The 26,563-nt window shown below is 35.6% G+C and overlaps 2 protein-coding genes and 2 pseudogenes across 3 annotated transcripts; 1 reads left to right on the forward strand and 3 right to left on the reverse strand.

Moving 5' to 3' along the window:
- Nucleotides 1-5,619: 5,619 nt before the first annotated feature.
- On the reverse strand, nucleotides 5,620-6,777 carry LOC145017063 (uncharacterized). Its single transcript, XM_078975164.1, has 2 exons — nucleotides 6,171-6,777; nucleotides 5,620-5,843 (listed from the first exon to the last, which is right to left on the reverse strand). Exons 1-2 carry the CDS (start codon nucleotides 6,775-6,777, stop codon nucleotides 5,620-5,622), a joined length of 831 nt encoding a protein of 276 aa, XP_078831290.1.
- A 7,973-nt stretch (nucleotides 6,778-14,750) lies between these two features.
- On the reverse strand, nucleotides 14,751-17,783 carry LOC145013918 (uncharacterized). The gene is made up of 6 exons (XM_078972270.1): nucleotides 16,677-17,783; nucleotides 16,413-16,531; nucleotides 15,988-16,321; nucleotides 15,699-15,881; nucleotides 15,479-15,579; nucleotides 14,751-15,392 (listed from the first exon to the last, which is right to left on the reverse strand). The coding sequence occupies exons 1-6, from the start codon at nucleotides 17,064-17,066 to the stop codon at nucleotides 14,936-14,938; spliced, it is 1,584 nt and encodes a 527-aa protein (XP_078828396.1). The 5' UTR covers nucleotides 17,067-17,783; the 3' UTR covers nucleotides 14,751-14,935.
- LOC145017065 (putative serine/threonine-protein kinase PBL17 pseudogene) lies at nucleotides 17,145-17,715 on the reverse strand (annotated as a pseudogene).
- A 153-nt stretch (nucleotides 17,784-17,936) lies between the features above and the next one.
- Nucleotides 17,937-26,080, forward strand: LOC145017300 (MACPF domain-containing protein At4g24290-like; annotated as a pseudogene). The gene is made up of 7 exons (XR_013666462.1): nucleotides 17,937-18,460; nucleotides 22,742-22,980; nucleotides 23,492-23,684; nucleotides 24,479-24,497; nucleotides 24,750-24,956; nucleotides 25,039-25,204; nucleotides 25,284-26,080. The product of XR_013666462.1 is annotated as an MACPF domain-containing protein At4g24290-like (transcript).
- The last annotated feature ends 483 nt before the right edge of the window (nucleotides 26,081-26,563 follow it).

Below are 26,563 nucleotides of genomic sequence, written 5' to 3' on the forward strand. Positions count from 1 at the left end.
CCACACCAATATCACTCTCCAAGGCTCTCTTTCACACACAATAAGGTATAAGGCTCAAGCTAGGGTTTTCTCTAGGCAATAAGGTAGCAATGGAGGCTGGTGAGGGGACTTAAGGTCCTTTAAATTGGGTGCAAACCCTAAAAATTTGGGTTTTCATGCACAACCGCAACTCGTCGAATTGGGGTCCTCCAACTCGTTGAGTAGGTTCCATAATCAGGGCCGGTGATAGGCAGGGGCAATATGGGCATGTGCACAGGGCCCCTTTTTTTTAGGGGACCATTTTTTTTATAATACTGTTAATCGACTAACAGAAACTCTCATCAATAACCAATTCATCATCGTATTCAACTAGTCAACCACGCACCAGCAGAAGTTGATATTCCAAAATCCAGTTGAGAAGACAACGTAATTAGCGAAAACAGTTCTAGTTGTGCCTTCTAAAGACTAAAATCAACGATATTCTGGTATTAAGTTTTCTACTTTTCTTTTTGTTATAGTTTTTTATTAGCCTGGAATCGGGAATTAGGTTTTTGTTCCGATGGGCAACCTTGAATCGGAAATCACTCTAATCACTAGTATTTAGTAATGTTAATGTTTATCATTTTATCACTTATCAGATTATGTTTATCACTTTGTCAGAAATCTGAAATTCTTATTTCTTTGGAGAATTCATCTTTAGCAGATGCCTTTGGTGATTCCATCCTTAGATGCATACATGGACCATGGGTTACAGTCTTACATAGGTTCTTTTATTATCCTTTATAGCATTCTAATATTCATATCCATAACATGTTAAACTTGATATACTATCTGATATTTATTAGAATTAATAGATGTAAAAGTTGAAATTGTTCTTAATGATATCTATGTTGTTGAAACTTGAATAAGATTTAGCCGGGTCAACTTGCTACTGCCTACTGTTAAAGTTGTTGTGAACATTGTTACGTTATTATCTGATAACAAGTTAACAACAAGGTTTGCATTTTTTTTATGTTCTAACTGTTAGGGCAATGTTTACTTCTTTTTTCATTGTTTTGTTTAGGATTAAGAGGATTTTTTTTCCTATTAACTGTTGTATATATAAATGACGTTTAAAAAGTTATTTGAAAGGGTAAATGGAAAATTGAACATATCAAGGGTAATTTTGTTTAAAGTAAGGAGTTATTTAATGTCAAAAGCTTGAACAAGATGGTCTTTGTTTTGACCTTCAAAGGCAAAGCTAAATGACTCTGTACAAAAATATAACATACCTTGTACAACCGAATATTACTTGAACAAAATTCATCTATAGCATACCTTCTAGAACCTAAACTCTATTTAATATTTTTTGACAACGTTTTAAAGCAGTTTTCAACAACATTTAAAGATATTTTTAGCTGCATTTTAAGTCGGAACTTTGACAGCATTTTAAACCCGGTTTTTACAACATTTTAAGGCTTTTTTTTACAACATTTAATATGTTTTTTCACCATTAAAATCAACCTTTAAACTTTTTATTCTTTCAGCCAATTTTTTTTTGTTTTTTAAGTCTTTAAACTCTATGCCAACTGGTTTTAGATAGATAGATAGATATATAAATAAATATCTCATTATTGATTTGATACATAGAAAAACATTTAGTCTAAGAGCTTTGTTTGTTGAAAATATGACACAGTATGTTGACTAGCTCAAGGGTAAATTGCAACAAATAGTAACATACTTTCACTTCATTTTTAGTTTGGTCATTAGACTTTAAAAATCGTGTCTAAAACGTTTATTGCTATAAAGTTTATCGTTGTTTTAAAAAAATTTAGTTTATATAATTGAATTTGTTGCACGTTAAGGCCTAAGGGCCTTTTTTATCGACTCGTCCTGAGCATTTGAATTCTCAGGACCGACTATGTCCATAATCCATGTGGCTTTATTAGTTTCTAGACAACGAGTTGGGGGCTCCAACTCATCGAGTAGGTCTTATGTGATGTGCAAAAATCCTTAAAATTTCATACCTGAGAGTCGGGATGTTACACATTTAGGTGGTTCCTAGGGGTAAAGTTGGAAACTTTACCCATCTTGATCTCATTTTGGTCGAGATCTGAGCTTTGGAGTTTTTGGATTGATGAAGGCAACTTAATGCATTAAGCTGTTGGTTCTTAGGCAGACTCGACGAGTTTTTGGTCAACTTGGCGAGTTGACTTGGTTTTCCCCGTTTCAAGTTGATGGAGAAACACGACAAGTTAATTGGTCAACTTGGCGTGTTGGGTTGACATGGATTGTTGATCTTGACTTTTTGACTTTTTGGTCTTGGACCAAGTTGTCCTAAGGGGATACTTGAGGTAATTAGAATTGTAACTAAGGGAATTATGGGCTTACGTTAAGGGCCATATCGGGTTGGACCCAATTTGGAAAATTAGGCCATTAGTGGGCCTTTATGGATCTTTTAGATTTGGGCCTCAGTTTTGATGTATATTAGGTTAGGGGTAAAATGGTCATTTTACCCCAAGTATTGATGGTGGGCCTTAGAATGGAACCTAATTGCTAATTGGGTGTTATTTTGATCTAATAGCTCGGAGGTGTTGTCAGGGCAACATCTAAGGATTTTTTTTTCAGCAAGCCTCTACATTCGAGGTGAGTCTTCTCACTATATCCATGGATCGAAGTCACCAATGTCGACCTATTATGTGTTATGTGGTATGTTAGTTGTCTTTGTGATACTTGCATGGAAGACCCCGGGGAACCCCGTGTCATTCAGATGTCAGACCATGTTGTAAGGCCTATGTTGTATCTGTTTATGCTTTTGATCTTTATTGAAAATCACATCCCGAGGTTTTTAATATAATGAAAATACATTTCTTCGGAAATGCTTTGATAAATTCTTTATCATATTTTTGGGAACAAATTCTGAAACATATTTCTTTAAAAGGATACTCTGATTTTCAAATAAAGCATAAACAAATCGATATTTTTGTAACACTGCAAATTTTCAAGACAATTTTTTTTCTTTTGAAAAACATATGATTCTTAATACACATTTCATAAAACATCATTTGTTTAGTTTACAAAACACAATCTCTTCCTAATTACTTAATAATCTAGGATCCTCGAAACATAATTCTTTCACTAGTGTGTACCATCAAGCTGGTGCCTTCCCAAGATACTGAGAAAACCTGAAACACATAACACATAACACGGTAAGCACGAAGCTTAGTGAGTTCCCCAAAATACCACATACAACACTTATTAGCAACTCGAGGCTATAACTCTGTGGACCCTCTGGTCCTAACTCTATGGAACCTATGGTCCTAACTCTATGGATCCTCCGGTCCTAACTCTGTGGACCCTCTGGCCCTAACTCTGTGGACCTTCCGGTCCTAAGCTCGTTGGACCATCCAGTCCGGTCTGCTTGAGCCTTCCGGCCTCATAAATCGTTGGACCCTTCGGTCCGGTCTATAAACTCCACATAGCATAAATCACAATGACATAATGCATAGCATGTCACATACAATAGGATAACATAATACTCAATGTAAGCACGTAAGACCTTCCGGTCACACATAACTACCACTCAAGGTAAAGTATAGTGAGAAGACTCACCTCGCATGATGTCGGATACCCTTTCGTGCTCGATAACCCGAACTAGCCTCCTCCTATCAAATGATAACATCTCTAATCAAAATCCTCTCATGTTCTCATCCCTAATAATGGGTAGAAGACCATTCTATCCCTCTCTGACCTCTCTTGAATCAGCTTGACCAAAACCCCAAGGTCATCTGAATTCAACTCTAGTCAACGGTCAAACTTTGACCAGACTCGTCGAGTCCAAGCATGTCCTTTGAATTCTCCTATGGCCTCTCTCGGCTCGTCGAGTTAACCCTTCACTCGACGGGTTACCATGGGTCACGAATAGCGGGGCAACCCGACTCGACTCGGCGAGTTTCCTCCATGGCAACACTCAAACGATCTTCTAAGGTAAGATCTGTTTCTCTAACTTGTAGATCTGACCTTATAATACTCCATAATCACGTAAAGGTCCAATCTTTATGCTCATGCACCACTCATAAGGTCTTATTTGGTGAAATAGCTTCTAAAATGGCAACCTAGGTTCACAAATCCAACGAAACAGAATAAAGTTGAAAGAGTGGGATTCCCTAAATCTCTCAAGGTTTAGATATGAGGTTTCCCACCTCAGATCATGTCTCACTTAGCTGATAATCACAAAAGAAGGGGAGTTAAACCCTAAAACTCCCAAGATCTTGAGGTCTAACCAAAAATAGGTGAAAAGGATGCAAGATCATACCTCTTACAGCAGTCCCAAGGAAAGAAATGTTAGATCTACAACCCCCATCTCGTTCCTTGCTTGAATCATGCTCTTCCCCTTCTTCAAAACCCACCAATTTACTTGATTTCAACATAAGAACTCTCACATGGCTCCAATGACGATTTAGGGTTTCTCACAGAAGATATGGGGCGCATCCAAGGTCATAAGTTCCTTTAAATAGGCTCCAACCTCGGAACTTAGGGTTTTCTCTGCCCAGTACCTACTCGACGATTCCATACTTGGACTCGTCGAGTCCGCTCATTAAATCCACATGACCAAATCGACGTGACTCGACAAGTCAGACCTTCGACTCGTCGAGTCCCTCCTATATCCTCAAAATTGAAACACGAACTATCATACCCGAAATCCCGAATGTTACACTTTTCTGGCTGTGAAAATGGGGATGTCACAAATTATCCTTGGAGGATAATTAGGAAGGTAGATAATTACCAATTCAAGATAACATTATTATATTGATTTTAGGCTTATTTAGGGTTTCCTGGTTGCAATATATAAGGATTCCTAGTACTTTGATTTTTGGCCATTATCCCAATTAGAAGGATAGCCAAAATTCTAAGCCACCTCTCTCCTCTCTCCACATGCTTCTTATTGCTAGCTTGGGTGTGAGCCATTAGACGCACGACATTTGTGGTGCTTGATTCCAGATCTTTTACAAGTCAAGGATAATTGTTATATGGTATTAGGGATGAGCAAATGGACCGGGGAACCGGCCGGAACCGGTACCGGAACCGGAACCGGAACCCGATGGAACCGGTCGGGCCGGGACCGGGACGTTGTTTTTGTAGATTTTTTGAACCGGGAACCGGTAGGAACCGGAACTGATATAACCGGAACCGGTAGAACCGGCAAAAACCAGAACCGTATGATGCTATTTTTCAAGGACCGATTCCAACATTTGAAGACACGACAAGAACCGGTAGGAACCGGGAACCGGTAGAACCGGACCGATAGAACCGTCGGGCCGGTTCGGTTCTTGATTTTCGCCGAAGCCGGTTCCCGGTTCCGGTCCGGTTCGGGCCGGTTCGGTCCTTTTGCTCATCCCTATATGATATAATAACAATAAGGTATGTAATCGTAAACCCTTTGTGTTTTTTGAAAATTACCTAAGGTTTCTAGGGTTCTTATTTTGATGTTCTTAGTTATAAATTTAATAGTGAAAACATAGATCCTGTTTTAGGTTGCATGCACACTTAAGAGTTTTAAGTTTGTTTTTGTTATGCCTAAAACCCATCATGACCTTCATAAGTAACTTTCCAAATGCATCACGAACCCAAAGGAAAGCATATCAAATCTGAATTTGATCTCTACCTTCTACTAATTTGACCAAGACTGATTATGTTACTACACAAATCTGGTATGTAGTAAACATCATGAAGCATGCATTCTTCACCATTCTTGCACTGAAAGACTACTGAACCTCTTTGTTCAATTCGAACTTTAAACCCATTTCCAAACTTCATGTATCCTTGAATCATCTTGTTTAGGTTGCGAAACTTGTACCTATGACCAATCATGTGGTTACTGGCTCCTGTATCAAGATACCACATGTTTGATTGATTTTCTTGATCACCATTTGTCTTCAGACGAGGGTGCACATTTTCTTCATTTAAGAATACTTCACCAATCTACTCACTGACACGAGTATAAGTGTTGGTTCGTTTTCATTGTGTTCTTGAATCAAGTTGTTCTCCAAGATTCTCTGACGCCTTGGGTTTTTACATTATGCAACATAATGTCTGAAATCTTGACAGTTGTAACATTTCACTTTACTCTTGTCTTGATTACTAGATGAATCACGATTTCCATCTTTCAGTTGGTGAAAGTTATCTCTGCCACAACCACTGCGGCCACCAACGTTGCCACCTCTTATGCAACTTGTAACTGGATCTTGAATCATCTTCTGTCTTTTTCTTACTTCTCTCGGACCATTCTAGATAAGTCAAGAGAAGCTTCTTGTCATAAGTGTCACCATGACCCCACATTCTTTCTTCATGAGCCTTTAGCCTTCCTATTACCTCCTCAACTGTCATCTCTTCTAGATCACCAAATTGCTCAAGTGTTGAAGCAATCTGAAGAAATTTGGATGACACCGCTCGTAGTAGCTTCTTCACTACATACGACTCTTCAACAATTTCAACCAAGGTATGAATGTTGCTTACTATGTTACTCACTTTTACAATGAATTCATCTACAACCTCCGAATCTTTCATGCTTAAAGCTTCAAACCCAGCCTTCAATGTTTGGATTCTTACTGTGTTTACTCTATTTGCCCCAAGAACCTTGGCTTCAACGCATCTCGTGATTCTTTTGCTGTTTGCTTCTCCACCAACGACATCAACATGCCTTCTGGAATGCCCTGGTAGATGGCTGCCAAAGCCATCTTGTCTTTCTTCACTTCTACAACAATATTTGTTGGGATCGACTACATCCCAAACTCCTTGGGCTTGCATGAACACCTTCATTTTATAACCCAAGTAACATAAATGTTTTTTTCACATGGAATGTGATATGCCCATCCTTCTCATTCTTGTCGTTTCTTATCATCTTATCTCACGAGGTTGGTATTTGAGCATGCACCTGATACCAAATGCTAGATTTTACCCAACAAATACAACCTCTATTTAGTGGTTAATAATGGGAAACACAAAAAGAGAGAAAAAGAGATACCCAAATGGGGAAATTCTGCATTTTTATTCATAAAGGTGAAAATGAGAGATCATATAACATACACATTTGCCTTCCATATTTACAACAAAACAAAAGAAGCCTAAAAGAGAGGAGAACAAAGCTACCTATTCCAAGTGTAAGAGAGTAAAAAGAGGGAGTGTCACACCCCCAAACCAGAACGGCGGAAACGTTCGGGGGCGGAGGACGTCATATTCAGTATCATAACAATTCATAAAAAGGAAAGTACACACCACCATATATATTAAAGTTTCCAAGATGTTTACATAGTTGTATTCATTACATGTTCAAAAGATAAATACATAAACATCATTCAAAAGAAGTAATTAACGCCAGCGCGTTAATCCCAAAAGTTGATTCCCAACCTGCTTAGCGGTTCCCTGAGAATACAAGTTATTTCAAAGAAAAAGTGTCAACAATTAAGTTGGTGAGTTCATAAGTAGTTTAGAAAAATTGGACGCCATTCCAAAATGGGTGTATATTTTCCAAAAAACGCAGCATTTCAAATGTAAAGAGTTGTGATTTGTTTTGTTGAAAGTGAATGTATTAAATCCAGAAAATCCCATATTTTCCCTAATGGTTGAGATACGAGTTGTTGTGTTTCCCAAGAAAAACCCTTATTTTCTTATAAAAGTATGAAATGCATATGAATGTTCGTGTTATAAGTTGTAAATGAATGCACCAGGAAAAATCCCTTATTTTCCTAACCTAAATGGCAGTCTCTAAGACCGAAAATCGCAAGGAACCGACGTTCTCGAAAGTTGTGTCATAGTTTTATATAATAAAGCTATACGAAGATCGCATTTGTTAGATGAAGAATAGTTTTAATAGCTACTCGTTCATAAAAGCATAATACCATAATAATTGTATATCCGATGAGTTTTATAACCATACTATACATAATATGCCTGTAACGACGTTCTTCAGGCGTCGCAGCGTTATGACAACTGTCACCCCAAAAGACGGACTGTAGCTAACAGTCAGGGCGCGGGATCATGACTTCTCGTATAGATCTATACACATTTGACACGTTCTCCGAACGGGAGACTCTGGTTATAGACAGGACTTGCAGCATTACTTTCTAATAAAGAAAAGTAACGTTTGAAGATATACACGCCTCATGGATTCTCAACTAAGCCCGTATTAAAGTGATAGTTTTCTATGCAAAGTTTATCCTTTTTCACAATGTTTGACAAAGCAAAATCATAAGTTTTTAGAATGTATAAAACGACTTAACAATGAAAGGTACTTTGAAATCGTTATATACTTTGTATAAGTCTAATGCACACAAAGTATGACAAGAGTTTTCCATAATAGTAATGAGTTCCAAGTGATTTATTCGGTAAAACAAGCTAAGTGAAACTTTATAAAATATACGATAATAACCGTATGTTTACTTGTATTCCCCCCCTAAAGAAGTATAAAAGCATTTAAAATGTATTTAAAGTGTGTTTCAAAGGGGTATGAACTCACTTGAAAGTTTGAAGATAGCGGGCTGTATGTCCCTTCTTATTACACTTGGTGCATTGAAGATCATGGCAAGGACCATGGTGGTGGAAGCTGCATCGGTTGCACTTAGGAAGTTTCCCATTATATGAGCTTGTGGGGGCAGGGTTCACAGGTACAGTCATAGCGTGGGTCGCTATTACTTGTTGTTTCTTGGGGTTTTCCTGGAGAGTTTGTCCCCTCCTTTTGTTCCAAGGCCTACTCTGGCCCTGAGCCTCCCTAGGTGGGTTTGCGGTTGTTGAAATGATACTGGTTTTTACTCCGTGGTCGATGAGTCGGTGAGGCAGGCGTTTAGCGCTGTTGTAGGTAACAGGGCCGGAAGCTAGGACATGCCCTTGAATCTGGGGTGACAACCCCCAAATGTACCTTTCAACCTTCTTTGATTCTGGGTTGACCATGGTAGGGCACAGTGCAGCGAGGTCGTTGAACCTAGCTGTGTAGGTGACTAGGTCAGACCCAGTCATTTTCAGATTCCAGAGCTCCTGCTCAAGCTTTTGCACTTCTCCCCTTGGGCAGTATTCTTCCAGTAGTAGAACCTTTAGATCGTCCCAACTCATGGCGTTGGCGACAGTGAGCGTCACTGAATTCACATGGCTTTTCCACCAAGTGAGGGCTCGATCTACGAAAGTGCAAGCAGCGAACTTGACTTTGCTTGCTTCTAGGCATGAGCAGATCTCGAAGACCGTTTCGGTCTTCTAGAACCATTGCATTAGTGCAATGACTCCCCCAGTTCCATTAAAAGTTTTTGGCTTAGCGTTAGAGAACTCCTTGTAAGTACATTCTCTTCCTTGGCCATGACCAGTGCCATGATTTGGATGATTCGTGCTGCTTCCCGCCCCTCCATTTCTGCGGGAGTTTATTTGCGAGAGGGCTGCAGTTACTGCTACCGTGATAGCAGCCTGGACCATGGCTGGATCATAAGTTGGTGGTGGAGGTGGTGGTGGTGTCGTGCCCGGCCTAGGCCTTAGGGTTGGACGAGGAGGCATCGTGCTGCCAAAAGAAAAATGGGAAATTTATAAGTTTTGGCAGTTCAGAGTTAAATGATATTGAGTTAACCTCTGATAGTTCTAAGAAGTTGGGTTTGACCGACACAATGTTTTGAGCTTGAAAGTAAAGTTTGAATAGATGTACCAATGAATTGAACGAATTGCGCATGATTAACAACAACAAGAAAAGGGGTATATCCTTATATATATTAAACATATAGTTGTGTTACAGCGGTGTCTAGACAAAAGTTCTTGGCCTTTCTAAAGGCCTCCGATTACAGAAGAATTTAAAGAAAATAATACTTTTATCCGAAGTCCTAATTTATAACAAAATTTGAGAGTCGGGCAAGTACTACTTGCGGCGCGCTTTGCGTTTGGAGCTCGACTCCGTGTCGGACTGCTTCGACTCCATGAGGCGTCTATCAAACGCAGCTTGTTGTTCTCTTAATTCTGCGAAGGCCGCATTTGCTTGTGCTTGAAATGCTTCGGCGCGAATGTGGATGTCGTTCTGCAACAACTATAGGCGGTTGATATCGGCCGTATGGATTTGTACTTCCACGTTGACCTCTCGGATTCGGTTGGCTTGCACTCCGGATTGATAGCACTGGTTAGCGAGTTTGCCAACCATGACCGGAAGTGCTCGGTCGGCTGATCCCCTGCCTCTCACATCATAGAAGTCTCGGTACATGCCGTAGGGAGGGCGTAAGCTTTGTTGTTGGCTCCAATGATGGAGGTGACTTCCCCACACTGGAGTGGGTCCTTGGAAGTTCCTCACGTGAACGGGAGGTTGTGGGATTGGTGGATTTATAATTTCTGGCTCCGAATCCGTACCAGAGTCATCCCCTCCCTCCAACTCTATAGGCTCTTCGTCTTCTTCAGGATCTTCTTCGATCCACCCTCCATTACCTTGGTTGGGGTAGTAGGGATCATTGGGGTGATGGAATCCCGCCATTTAGACTGTACGAGAATAGAGTTAAAAATTTACTATAAGCTAGAGCACATGAAACTTACCCTTAAGTTCAATGGTCGACGGCACTCGAATACTCCCTTAGTATTCTTTAGCGATATGCTTTTGGTAAGTTTTAAATTTGTTGTCCATTGCAGACACTCCTTGGCATACGTTAGTCGGCTCTTGGAAAAATATAGTTGATCAGGCTATATTCTTCCCAGTTCCGATTACATGTCCCAAGGCGTACCTGTACTGCACAACTTATTTATAATACTTCTAAAGTTATTTACTATGAAACTGTTATTAGTATAAAATGAGTGCATGCTTACCTTAAACTATTTAGATTTACTTTCAAAAGTATGAATTTTTCTCAGAGTGTTTTTGCCCAGTTCAGTTTATAGTTGTATATCAAAAAGGAATGGTTTTGATATACTTAATTCCCTATAAACAAAGCTCTGATACCAATCTGTCACACCCCCAAACCAGAACGGCGGAAACGTTCGGGGGCGGAGGACGTCATATTCAGTATCATAACAATTCATAGAAAGGAAAGTACACACCACCATATATATTAAAGTTTCCAAGATGTTTACATAGTTGTATTCATTACATGTTCAAAAGATAAATACATAAACATCATTCAAAAGAAGTAATTAACGCCAACGCGTTAATCCCAAAAGTTGATTCTCAACCTGCTTAGCGGTTTCCTGAGAATACAAGTTATTTCAAAGAAAAAGTGTCAACAATTAAGTTGGTGAGTTCATAAGTAGTTTAGAAAAATTGGACGCTATTCCAAAATGGGTGTATACTTTTCCAGAAAACGCAGCATTTCAAATGTAAAGAGTTGTGATTTGTTTTGTTGAAAGTGAATGTATTAAATCCAGAAAATCTCATATTTTCCCTAATGGTTGAGATACGAGTTGTTGTGTTTCCCAAGAAAAACCCTTATTTTCTTATAAAAGTATGAAATGCATATGAATGTTCGTGTTATAAGTTGTAAATGAATGCACCAGGAAAAATCCCTTATTTTCCTAACCTAAATGGCAGTCTCTAAGACCGAAAATCGCAAGGAACCGACGTTCTCGAAAGTTGTGTCATAGTTTTATATAATAAAGCTATACGAAGATCGCATTTTTTAGATGAAGAATAGTTTTAATAGCTACTCGTTCATAAAAGCATAATACCATAATAATTGTATATCCGATGAGTTTTATAAGAGTAAATTACACGAATGGTCCCTATGGTTTGGGTAATTTGCATGTTTGGTCCCTAACTTACTTTTTTAACTCGGAAGGTCCTTACTGTTTGTTTTTGTTACGTGTTTGATCCCTTCTATTTGTTTTTGTTACGCGCTTGGTCCCTATCTTACCTAAAAAGACTATTATTTGATTAGGGAAAGATGATGGGATAGGTAGGGTAAGGTAAGTGGAGTGGGGTTGGGAGTGTGTTTATTTAAATAAATTAAAAAATCAAGGGCAAAATAGTCTTTTTAGGTAAGATAGGGACCAAGCGTGTAACAAAAACAAACAGTAGGGACCTTCCGAGTTAAAAAAATAAGTTGGGGACCAAACGTGCAAATTACCCTAAACCATAGGGACCATTCGTGTAATTTACTCGTTTTATAACCATACTATACATAATATGCCTGTAACGACGTTCTTCAGGCGTCGCAGCGTTATGACAACTGTCACCCCAAAAGACGGACTGTAGCTAACAGTCAGGGCGCGGGATCATGACTTCTCGTATAGATCTATACACATTTGACACGTTCTCCGAACGGGAGACTCTGGTTATAGACAGGACTTGCAGCATTACTTTCTAATAAAGAAAAGTAACGTTTGAAGATATACACGTCTCATGGATTCTCAACTAAGCCCGTATTAAAGTGATAGTTTTCTATGCAAAGTTTATCCTTTTTCACAATGTTTGACAAAGCAAAATCATAAGTTTTTAGAATGTATAAAACGACTTAACAATGAAAGGTACTTTGAAATCGTTATATACTTTGTATAAGTCTAATGCACACAAAGTATGACAAGAGTTTTCCATAATAGTAATGAGTTCCAAGTGATTTATTCGGTAAAACAAGCTAAGTGAAACTTTATAAAATATACGATAATAACCGTATGTTTACTTGTATTCCCCCCCTAAAGAAGTATAAAAGCATTTAAAATGTATTTAAAGTGTGTTTCAAAGGGGTATGAACTCACTTGAAAGTTTGAAGATAGCAAGATGGAAAACCGGGCAGAGTTTCGTCTCGGGAAATGGATTTTCCTCGGGATTCTCGGGATTCCTCGGGAGTAAAATCGACCTTCGGGACTTGCACAAAATGACTAGGGCTTCGGGGTAGTGCGAGCACGGAAAACGAGGTAAAACGCAAGAAAAAGGAGAGAGAATGAGCCATTTTCCCGGGAACCCTCGCATGCTATTTATAGGGGGGCCTGAGAGGCCTCGTACGCGGGGCATACGCTCGTACGCAGCGCGTACGCGTACGTCATGCATGACCGAAGCCTCGACTGCCTCGGCCTCGGATGGGACGGCTCAGGCAGTCGGGTCGGATGGGACGGCGGGTCGGACGGGCGGGTCGGATGCCTCGCATAGGGCGACGTGGACGGTTTGAGGCCAAGTTCCTCGGGTACGCGGGGCGTACAGGGGTACGCAGCGCGTACCTCGGATGAGGACGCTGACGCCCCTTCGGATAATACCGAAGTTTTAATAAAAATTATATATAAATTATTTATCAAACTTCGAAAATTCATATCTCCTTCATACGAACTCCGTTTTTGACGTTCTTTATATCCCCGCGTAGGTGAGACTACGATCTACAACTTTCATTTAGATTCCGTTGGCAAATTCCGGAATTATTTTTATTATTTATTTATTAAAATGACGTGATTAAGGAATTTCTTTAAAAATTCATAACTTATTCATACGATGTCCGATTTGAGCGTTCTTTTTATGCATGTTTGTAGTTTAACGATATCTACGACTTTCATTTAGATACCTAAGATCGGAAAGTGTTTTATTGAAACTTTGCGTTTTTACGCAACTTCGTATTGCCGGTTTTTGTCGGAAAACTTAGAATGATCATAACTTCTTCGTTATAACTCAGATTTTTGTGTTATTTATATGTTTGGAAACCTTAAGACGATAACTACCACATAGTGTACTCCAAATAGAGTTTTTGAATACTTCATTTTTCGATGATATTCTAATTCCTTTCTCAAAGAGGTTACAGGACTCGATTTTTACTGACTTGAAATAACGGGTTGTTACAGGGAGGGTGAGATCGTTGCCGGGAGCCATGTTAAAGAGAAGGAGGTAGCGGCGATTAGGGAAAAAGGAAGGATCATGTTAGGCCAATACCATGTAAGGTTGGATAGAAATCACAACACTTGTGGAGAATCTTATATTAATATTTTATAGATATAAAGATACAAGAAAATAGGAAAGATAATTACATACAACAAGTTTCCTAATCTATGAGAGTAGAAAGAGGGAGGGTGAGATCGTTGCCGAGAGCCATGTTAAAGAGAGGGAGTTACCGACGATTAGGTAAAAAGGAAGGATCATGTTAGGCCAATACTAGGGGTGTTGAACGGGTAAAAATTTTGGGTTTCGGGTAGAACGGGTCGGGCAGAACGGGTATTTCCTTAAGAAAATAATACCCGATACCCGACCTATATTGTAATTCGGGTTTTCGGGTTTGAGGTCGGGTTGGGTAATTATCGGGTATACCCGAAAATTTCTTAAATGACACTTATTGATAATTTTTTTTATTTTTTTTACACGTTGGTTGGTTTAATAAAGAATCGGGTAGGAAAATACTATATACAATTAACAAGTACATACATAATAACAATACAAATCATTATAATATATTATGTACTTTTTTTAATTTCATTCCGTGCGATAGTGAGAAACTGAGAATTGTGATGATGGTTCAGGACTTCAGCTTCAACGTCGTATTCCCTTTGCAAGTTTGCGTCGACTGTCGAGCCATCGTTCATAAGAAGGAAACGAAGGGTTTTGTTTTATTTGAAGTGTACGTACGTGACTGCATTATATATCTGATATTATTTAAAAAATGAATTCGGGTATACCCGAAAATAAATATTCATACCTAAAACCTGACGTATATTATTATCGGGTTAGCCTATTACCTGAATGTTGAAACCCGTTACCTGTTCTACCCGACCCATTCTACCCGAATTCGGAATGGGTCGGGTGGGTAGAACGGGTTTCGGGTTTTTTCGACAGGCCTAGCCAATACCATGGAAGGTTAGATAGAAATCACCACATTTGAGGAGAATCTTATATTAATATTTTATACACATAAAGATACAAGAAAATAGGAAAGATAATTAAATACAACAAGTTTCCTAATCTATCAGATAAAAGATCTCTTCAAGATATCTTGTGAGATATATGCTTAAAATCGAACCGTTACACTTAATTCATTTCCAAATTCTAATCATATACTATAAAAAAAATCTATATGGCTTTAAACTCAATGCCTTGCACACTGAGCTCTGCAATCCTCGAAAAAGACCTAATGTTGAAATAAAGATCAAACAAAGGATTTTCACTAGTAGTAGCACCAGTTTGGCATTTCCATACTTGCACTTCCAACCAACCATCATTCCTACGTTGTGGAACACCTTCCATTTTGGTTCTCTTTAATGGGTTGTGTATGTTGTTGGTGTTGTCGTTAACCTGTTGTCTAATAATTGGGGTCTCAGGCAAAAATAAAAGGATATGATGTGGATCATACTCTCCACTCTCTGTGATACAACTCTGATCACTCACTTCCACAACTTGCCCAACGTTAGGGTTCTTGGTTTGTATGTTGTAAACAAGAAAGCATGCGTATCTTGTATGAGGTGACAACATTTTGGAAGTGCAGGTTATTGAAAAGGATTGTTGAGTACAAAAAGCCACTTCTTTAAATCTGCAACAAGACATATTGTGTTTTAATAGAAATATTGGTCATTAAGTCATTTTAGGTAACTGGAATTTATACGAGTGGATTACCACCTTGATTCACGTGAAGGCCCCCATCTCCACACTAATTTTCGCAAAGCCATTCTTGCTGGAACCATATGACATTTCTTCCCATTGTTTGCAAGTGAGAACCACTGTGTAATTAAGTATTTCTTTTGAAATTATAGTAGCTAGAACAATGTTCATATGCTTAACAAATGACAACAGCTACATTGTGTTTATGAATATCATAAAAAATAATAACATGATATACCTCTTCACCATTATTGATTGGGAACCCTTTACGAAGAATAGAGTAGAGTTCCTTGTTTGTTGTCCATTGTAGACTATTTTTGGACGACTTGAGTATATCTTCATAATCACTTGGCAACCTTTGTTCCCAATATGTCTCTGGCATATCCACCTTCTCATCCTCTAACAGTTGATGATGATCCACCTATAATAAAACATACGCTTTATTTTCCAAGAATGTTTGAAACACAAGAAAAACATAAACGAAATGATCTAAATGAATAAACCAATATTTTTTGGCTTAGGCTTACTCTCTCGATGGGCTGGAACTCGATGCCTTCTACAATCAACGGATGTCCTCGGCAATCAAAAGTTATATCAAAATCAGCACTTTTTTTGGTGCTAGTAAACTGATACAATTCAGTCGTGAACCATCCATCTTCTCTCTCATCTGCTTTGTATGAAGTGGAATAGTATGTCTCCTCAGCCAAATTGTAATTGAGGAATAAAAGGTCCATACTTTCATAGTCAACACCGAGCACAAGGTTTACTGCATATGTGATATGTGGTGACAAAAATTGTGCTTTTACATTCATTTTGAATCTCCAACATAATGGTGTGGTATTTTTGTTGTCTAATGGAAATCTGCAGGAAGATGCAGCAATGGATACAATTAATATTACATACTGATGAATATTCTAAAAAGCTAGAATCATAAAGGAGGATGACAGCTAACCTTGATTTGTGTTGTAGACCATTGTATGCATATCTGGGAGATGCAGGGAGAATAGGAATCAAACATACTTTTGCGGATATCATTTCACAATGTTCACCATTCTTGTTTAATGGAAACCACTGTTCGTTAAAAGACATCAAGTTAGGATATGAGTACATTTCAGCAATCACTGTTTGTTGAAATGTATACTACTTGGTTTTAATCGTATAAATTCCTTAAATTAGCAGTTTATAATTCACAATTTTGATAGAGCTAGCTAATTACCGTTTTGCCCCCGTTAACCAACATTCCTCTGTAGAGAAGCATCTGTAGTTCCTCTTTGGATTTGTAGACATGAGGAGCTACTGCAGTTTCAATCATCTCTTCAAAGTCCATTGGTCCTTCTGTCTTTTGAATATCAAGTGCAATCTCAAGTTCTTCCACAACATCAGACATCTTTGGACGTTCTTCACGAGATTTCTGCAAACATCGATAAGCAATGCCTGAAAATGTTTCCAGTGAACTCGGATTCATATGTTCCTTCAGGTCTTCAAAGATAATCTGATCTAGTTTCTTCTCTTCATAGCTTTTTTTCCACATTGGCCACAAGCTCATAAAATGACCGTTGTTATATTCATAGCAGAGTCTCCCACACAGCACTTCGAACAAAACCATGCCAAATGAGTATACATCCGACTCTTTTCGTTACGAGGTAAGTCTCCATATACAGAGGATCTATATACCCATACGTAGCTACAACATTGGTGGCAAGAAAGCTGTGTTGCAGATTAGCAGGACCTATCTTCGATAAACCCATGTCAGAAAGTTTAGCATTCCAACTCTCATCTAGTAGAATATTTGAACTTTTAATATCCCGATGGATAACTCTTTGTTCTGTCCCTTTAGGATCATGAAGGTAGCAGAGTCCCTTTGCAGCTGTGAGGCATATCTTGAGACGTTTCCACCATGTGAGGGTATTGGCACTTAAATGGCGATCTAGGCTTCCGTGATATGCATGCTCATACACAAGGATCTTCTCATCATCTTCATCACAAAATCCCAGAAGAGAGATGAGGTTTTCATGTGTGTAACGGGAAAGCATCAGGATCTCTTTCAATAACTCAGGGTTTCCTTGCCCAAGCTTACGATCTAGACGCTTAAAAGCAACCATGGTTTGCCCTTCAGAGTGAGAGAGTACTCCTTTGTACACGTTCCCAAATCCACCTTTTCCAATAACGTTGTTGTTATCAAAGTTGTTGGTAGCCGATTTTATCTCTTCCAGTTTGATTTTAAGATGTTGATTCTCTCCCAGAAAGGCCTCCATTGTTTGTTGATCAGATCGTAATTACAAAACTGAAATCGAAATGATGGAAGCAAATGCAAGTGCAGGAGGCGAGGCTTCCATGCAATTGTCTGGGTTAGGTCATAGGTGGTGAAATCGTATGTGAGTCAACGTGTTGAATAGTCAACACTACCTAGCCATCATTAATACATTATAGAATAACTTTCAGCCGCCCTATGACTTTCATTGACTTTCAATGAGGCTCCATTGCTTGATGTTGAGAATAACAATAACAAGTTTGGAGATAGCAGTGACAACGATGACAAGTTAGGTCGTCGGAGTGAGAGAGGGAGGTTTGACGGTGGATTCCTGTTTATTAAATCCCCTGAATCTGAATCCCGTAGGCTTCACATCCAGCTCTACCATCTAGGGTGTATCGATCGTCACCAGCACTGGTTGATATGCACTTGTAGATTTTTCTTTTGAGAAATTGAAGTTAAAAATGGCGCTTAAGCTTCCAGCTGCTGAAGCTGCAAATGTTGCGATTCAGTCAATTGGATGTGGTTATGATATGGCGTGAGGCTTAAGTATCGCAAACGTCGTTATGATTCAGATGTTGGTAATAATCCATATCGAAATTGCCGTTTGATAGAAATTGAGGAGGACGAATGCAGAGACATTGTGCTTCCTGGTGGACTTCTACTCCCTGATGTTCCCCAATCGATCCATCAAATGTCATGAAGGCGAACATAGGCGACTTCTTTCTAATCCTCTTTCTTTTTAGCTGGTATGGATTATGGATAGTTTTACTGTTTTTTTTTAATCCTTGTGCAATGCATATAAAATAAAAAATCAACATTAATTACTATGCATCTGGCATGGAAACCCGAGAATAAAATTCTATAGTTAAAATAATAAATTTTACTAAATTATTATTTAATATTTTTACTTTGAAATAAACTAGATTATAGCCCGCGTTAAACGCGGGAAACGCATAAAAACATATAATCGTTTGTAGATATTGTATAATGATTATAAAAAAATATATATGGTTATTGGTATTATTGAAATATGTAGAAAATACATTGAAAACGATAAATATATATAATCATTGAAAGATTTCCTTGTAGACATTATTTTTTGTTTTATTAGTTGAACGATTTTCCTCGTCTTATATAGTTATGATATTTATATATTTATAAGCATTTTAATTAGACGTTCATTGCATAATAATGTTACCAAATTTAAACATATATTGACAATCAATATAATTAGACGTTCATTGCATAATAATGTTACCTAATTTAAACATATATTGACAATCAATATACCGTTTTTTCTATTGCATTAAATATTAACAACTATTTTATTTATTCAAATAAAGTTATGTAATATAATTTATAAAATGTTAAATGTTATATATATTTAATTTTAGTATATCATCAATGGAGATTCTTTTCTAAATCATGATTGATTTATTTTAAATTGATTATAAATATAAATGCTAGCTTTTATGTTTGTTCTTATTTATTTAGTATTCGCAAAAATTTTGCATTAGTTTTGGTGCAACTTTGAATAATTTTAGTATATCAATTTAATTTGATATATCTGTCAATTATATGAAATATCAAATAATGACATTTCATTACTATTATGATAATTTAGTTTATATATTGTATTTTCACTAATCTTAACAGTCTTATTTTTTCTAATAACCGTAACGCTTTTACTAAATGTACTTTTTACAAATCTCCTAATATCTTATAATTTCAATCCTACTTTATAATTTTTCATAACTATGTTATTTTCAAGATTGACTGCTTTAATAGTGTTTTTTTTTCAGTCTATTCAATTTTATATTTCATTGTACAACATTATCGTTTGTATGTATTCTGAAATTTCACTTTAAAAATGTTTAATATTTACACATTGATATTAATTTTTTTAATAAATTCATGTAATAATTATGGAATATATATCTCATTTTAATTAACATTCACTTCCTTTATTATATCAAATTCCTCATTAAACGGATATATTTTTGGAAAATAATAATTATAATAGGACAACATTATCTAAAACGTAAATGTTTGATATACTTTTGGAGAAAAAAAATCAGGATCATTAAAAAAATATATATATAAAGAAAATACAAATTTAAATTTGTTGAAATTATGGATGAAATTACTGACGAAAATTTATTTTGGAAGGAGTTGTATTTTGTAAGATATAATAATATTTCAAAATTTGAAATATTTATATTTGTTGTGTAAATTAATAAATTTTATTGTTACTATACGAAGATATAAAAAAAAAAGTAGGTTGATATTATATATAAAAACATAATAATTTCAATGATATTTTAAAATCATGCCAAAATTAACCGGATTCTTATGACATAAAAATTAAAAAAAAATCATAATCATCTCTAATATATAAAAGTAACATTTTCGTAATTAATGTCAGTTCCTAGGATAGTTAATTTTTGTTTTGTTAAAGGTACCTAATACTTTTTCATGTTTATTTGAAAAGTTTCAGAAAAGTAGTTAACTGATTTTATGTAATTTGTGACAAAGAAAATCAAAATATATGAATACATACATTTGATATAGGAACAAAAAATGATCGAAAAAAAATATAAAAAGCGAAAGAAGGTACTGACCTTCTAGCGCACAAGAGTGAATGTTGATAGCAGAGAATGATGATGGAAGTTATAAGCAATATTAACGATGTTGTAGGAGAATATTTGAAGAAAAGAAACGATTGAAAATAAATGTGAGTCGCGGATTCAATGATGAATCGTATATGTATGTGATAATTTGAATATGATTTTTCGGTATTAATGATTTCCTAATAAAAAAGATTTTATATTACTGGTTTACTAATATAAACGGATTTATATTAATGGTTGATATTAAGACCTTGATTGAAATGATTTGTTAGTAATATATTTTTAAAATTGATCATATTAAAATCTTCATAACTGAAAATTCAAGATGTAAAATATGGAAAACTTTTATTGGAATTAAATACATTCAATTTCAACGAATGTAAGTTATTGATTGATGATTGGAAAGCATTTATTGGAATTAAATACATTCCATATGGGGAAGATGATGTCAGCAATTTGATCTAAGGGTGGAAAAAATAAGATTGAAATACAATCAATGGTCCAGATTATTTAAGATGATGTCATAAAGTTTCTCTTTTAGTAATATTTAAGATTGTTAGTAGTAAAGCAAACATATAGTTAACATATTAGTTTTATTATATATTATAGTTTTATTTTTAAGTCGTGATATATACAATTAATTGATAATTTTATTAACCGTTTAAAATTGTGTTAATTATATATCAAATGAATGATAATATAACAGGTAAGAAAACGTATGAACAAAAATATGAACTGTAATTTTTAGTAACATGAAAATAGAAAAACATTTATTATAACATTTTTATTAAAAAAGATATATATATATATATATATATATATATACACACACACACACACACACAACAAATAATAAAAAATATGAAAAATAAATAACTTTTAATAACATAAAAACACTAAAACATCTATTATAACATTTATATTAACTCTTCATATTTAAATCACAAATCTCTTCCAATACATTAATGTTTTTAGAGAGCAAAACTTTACAACCATATAAAAGAAAGGAAAATAAAAAGTTATTAGTGATTACTAATTAATAATCATAAGTTAAAAACTTTTGAGTTGTAACTAATAAATATACATAAATTAGAAAACTCTTGAGTTGTAGCGACAGTTTCAAATGAATGCGGTACTTGGAAATGTATATTTATTATTATTATTATTATTATTATTAGTATTATTATTATTATTATTATTATATTCGTCTAAATAATTAGTTTTGATGCATCATTTTAATCCTTTTAATTATTAAACATAAAGGTATTTAATTATAAATGTATAACATACATAGGTGCATATACATGTTAAACAAATCACATTATATATATATATATATATATATATATATATATATATATATTCGTAAATGTCATATGGATAAGTTACTTTTATATAAAGAACATATCATGATAAGTTTTTCATAATTACATATCAAATGTTCAAAATTATGTTAATTGTTTTTTAAATATGTTGTGTAGGATAACCCAACAAAAAAAATAGAAAATAAACATAATCAAAATAGAAAAACTACAATCAAATAAATAAGAGCATTAGGTGGTTGAATATAAAGATGTTACATATGCATACATTTAAATCAAAAGAAAAAACTAACATTCGTCAACTTTGCTAAAAAAAATATCCATTTTATGAATTTTCTTTCTTCATTTACCACCATTCAACCATAGAAACTTGATGACAATTCTTCACTAACCTGCAATCAAAATATTTTCCTTGAAAAAGAAGAATCGGAAAGATATTCCAAGCAAAACATTCAAGATTAAGTAATACACACAAATGACATATAAAGATTAAATGAGAAACTGAATGTAAAGAAAGAATATAAAAGATTCATTTGTTTTGGTTGAAAGAAAAATCATATTACAATTACCATCGATGCGACATAACCCATTTCTTCAAATCATTATATTTGGATCATGAATGGTTCAATTATATGAAAACTTTTGAATCACAATATCTTCAAATCCTTCATACATGTAAGATTTTATATAACACAAAAGACACAAAAGATTGATCTTTTTATAGTAAACTTTCCACTAAATGCTAAATAAACATAATATAAGTTATAAAATTTTTGAGTGTTAAATCATAATTAAGAAAACTTTTGAGTTGCATTAGTTAAAAAAAGGGAGTTTCAAATGAATGTGGTTTGAGGAAGTTAAAAAAATGGGGCTTCAAATGAATGAGATTAAAAAAAAAATGCTAACTTTATAAGTATGTATGATTACTGGTTTGTGCTTTGCGATACACACATTTATGCATAAATACATACCAAAGAAACTATCATTAATTGCTATGCAACTGTTAAGTATAAACAATTTAAATGATTGGTTAGCCACATAAATGATAGAAGTTTCTGCATTTTTTGTATGCAAGATGTCTTAGCAATTCAATCAGGAATTATCATTATTTGGCAAAATTCCTTCAGGCCTCTTCAATTCAATGTTTGAGTTTTCTGGAAAATGGTCGAAAGATGCATCAAGTACTAAAACCCTAGCTTTTGATGGTGTTTCCTTCTCTTTGTACACTGTTGCATTAGAAGAATCTCACATGGTTCTTTGTGATCACATCAAGAAAGTTGTTCCATCTTCATGGGAGCCTGCTTTGTTAGCAAGGTGAGGCGCAGACATTTTTATACACTTAAATCTTTCAATGCTGAAGACTGTTTTCTTCCTTGAAGTAAGATTTGGAGGAGCTAATACTATGCCCATTAAAGGAAGGGTTTAATGCAAGAAATAGCAATGTACTTGCATTGATTTGTTTACTATAACATGTTTGTATTTTAAAAGATCCACCCATCTATCGCAATGTCATTCAACTACAAGTGAATTTTCACTACTAAATAATAATTGGGTATTAAAGAAAAAAATTAAAATTACAATGCCTTAATAACGGGAAGTCAATTTTTAAATGACCATTTAGTAGATTTTTACCCCATGTTGTGCAAAACATAAAAAAAAAAAAAAAAAAACACAACATACCATTATATTGTGCAAGTCTGAAACAATTAACTCAAAGTTGCAGCATTCTCGTATGAAAAGCCTTTAAATTTGTATTTGTCTTGTTTGTTTATATAACTCTGATAAAATTATTTATCTATTTTCCTTGTTCTCTTTGTTTTTCCAGGTTTATCAAAAAATTTGGCACTCATATAATTGTGGGTGTAAAAATGGGTGGAAAAGATGTAATATATATGAAACAGCAACATGCATCATCCCTTGAACCTGATGATGTACAGAAAAGGTTAAATGAAATGGCAGACAAGAGATTTTTGGACTCTGAACACATTTCTCAAATTGATGAGGTACTTTTGTTATTTGTAGTTTATTCTTTAGATGGTTATGATCATTTGTCTTGGTTTTAACTGCAAAAAATATGGCAACATACTTTCATTGATTTGCTTATTATAGCATCTTACCTTTATTTCCTACTATTATTGTTGGAATAGTGTCTAAGGCTGCAACTATATTTGGAAAGTACTTGACCCGATTGAACATGGTCCTTTTGGGTTGCCTTCACAATAGCAACTTGATAGGATGATTTACAATGAGAGAAGAAATATTATAAGGAATAATAATATTGTTATTTGATTAATATAAGTCATAAATTAATTAGGAATTAATTTGGTGACTTAAGGAGATTAATTAAATAGAAGGGCATAAACTGTCAACTGTATGATAATTATACTTTAGGCTATAATCCCTTATGGATAGTGGGGTGGACGATTTTAGGGGCTTAAGATAGACCTAAAATCCGTCCAAGGCTTATCATGAAGGGGATTAGGATTGCTTAGGGCCTAAGTTATCCAATTAGGGTTTAAAGGTGAAACCCTAGGAGCCTTACAAGTATAAATAGACCCTAGGGGTCATGGAAATCGTCACCCTTGTCACTAGAGGAACCCTGGCCGATTTCTAAGTCCCTCCTTACTCTCTCAAATCATCCTCTTGCTAGTTGGTGTTTGTAAGCCAATAGAGGAGTGACAATTGTGACTCTAAAGCTCTAAGGACAAGAAGATCAAGCAAGTGATTCAAGGTAAACTTATAACTCTAATTTCTCAATGTTATTATGATAGAATAACCATTAGAAGTCTTGGATTCATGCATGTTCAATTAGAGAAACCTAGATCCAAGCATTAGGGTTTGTATGTGCACATAGGAATGTTCATATGGCCAAAACCCATCAATTATAACCTTGTTCTTCAGGAAATCTGCCCAGTTAGAGAAATTTCATACACATACATAGCAGTTTAAAAGTAATAATTGGGTAGATTTTTCAAATTACACTTTCCTAATAAGAAAAAGATCGAAAGTATAACACTACATATATATATATATATATATATATATATATATATATATATATATATATATATATATCATCGCTGGTCATTTCAATTATTTGCATAATCTTTTAAGCATTTGCAGAAGGAGAGGTGGGAGTGATGACAGGAACCTACAACATAACGAGTGGTTACAAACAGTACAATCTAAACCAGATGTGATCACAATGTCCTTCGTTCCAATAACCTCTTTGCTAAATGGTGTTAGGGGAAGTGGATACTTAAGTCATGCCATAAGTCTCTATTTATGCTGTGAGCAAATGACCATTTTACCCTTCTTCCCAGATTATGTTGATATCAGTTGAAATTATTATAAGTTTAAGGTTGTTTACAGATAAACCTCCATTGGAAGAGCTCTGTCGGTTTCTGGACTTCCAGCTACCGAGACGATGGGCCCCTACCTTCAGTGAGCAGTCTGTTGGTCTACAACATGAGCATCAAAGTACAACATCTTTACAGTTCAACTTTTTTGGGACCAGCTCTACGTGAACACCAGTGTGGTAATTTCCTAATCTTAGAACTTAATTGGGATTCCGATGATCGGAAATTACTTCCTGATCATTTACTGTTTCTAAATAGGTTGATGTAGGTAAGATACCCATAACAGGACTCCGGATTTACCTCAATCCTGAAAGAAACCATCAGTTAGAGATCCACCTCCAATACCTCTTCAGCGTCCCAAAATTCTTCCAAATAGAAGATTCCGTATCCGAAATTGGAACCTTCAATTCCGATTCCTACAACAGTGCATTCTACGAAAAGGTCCAAGGGAAAAACTATAACCACGTCTGCACCGCCCCGATCGAGTCCGAATACGGAATCTTCTCAATCGTAAACGGGGCCCAGCAACATGTTAAAGATCAAGGGTTAAAAAAGTCCTCTTTTTATGCCTCCGCTTCTCAGAAGTACTTGGTTGCACCGCAAGGAGGTCGGAATGGGAGTCTCCGGGCCAAATGTCAGAATCTTCAGTTTTTTTCGAGGAGGTCATGCCACACACCCGGTTCAATATTTTTCGAGAAACCCCGACGAAGATGATGCTGAATTTATTAAAGATTGTGGATATAACGGAGATGAAACGGGGCCCACAAGAAAGCCTAGGGTATTGGGTCATCACAAGGGCTAAATTTGTAGTGAACAAGGGAACGATTTCTCTTCAGGTTAAGTACTCTTTGCCTCATATGTTAGCCGATGAACAAGTGGCAGATTAGGTGGTGATGTCAATGTAGGTCATTTGGAACTCGTGTTTGGAGATGCCATGGTTTCTTCTTTTCCTCCACAACTTCGTCTTCATGTATACCGAGCTACAAAATTTCATCTTTTGTGAAACCAAATGTCAAGTTATGTGGTTTTGTCGTGATGTTGAAGTAAGTGTTAAAGTTCGTGGATTGTAAAGAAATCAATTAAAAGACTTTTTGGGCGTACTAATTTCTAGATACATAGTGTGCAAAATTTGCACATGCATTGAAAATTAATTTATCCTTCTGTTTGATAGAGAACTAACGTTTCAAAGGTACTTAGATTATAGATATGTGTCTTGAAATGCTCGTGTGGATAAGAACGAGTTACAAAATGAGTTGGAGATTGAAGTAGGAGGAACACAAGTTTTGTGAAAACTCTAAAACTAAAAGTACGAACACCCAAAAAATTTCAATGTAAAACATTATTTACATAGGTAGTGTACATAATTAACAACATGACACAAGTCATATCATACAAGACATAGTTACTACAAAATTCCTAATTTTTTGCGGTTTATCAACCATGTATATTCTTAACATACTAATTGACTAGCATCAAAAAGTCGCAATTAGTTAAATTCCTATCCTGTAAGCCTCCATATACACCGGATCCACACACAT

This window comes from Lactuca saligna, chromosome 9 (genome assembly GCF_052625555.1).
Source record: "Lactuca saligna cultivar CGN05327 chromosome 9, ASM5262555v1, whole genome shotgun sequence".
In the NCBI taxonomy this organism is placed as follows: Eukaryota; Viridiplantae; Streptophyta; class Magnoliopsida; order Asterales; family Asteraceae; genus Lactuca; species Lactuca saligna.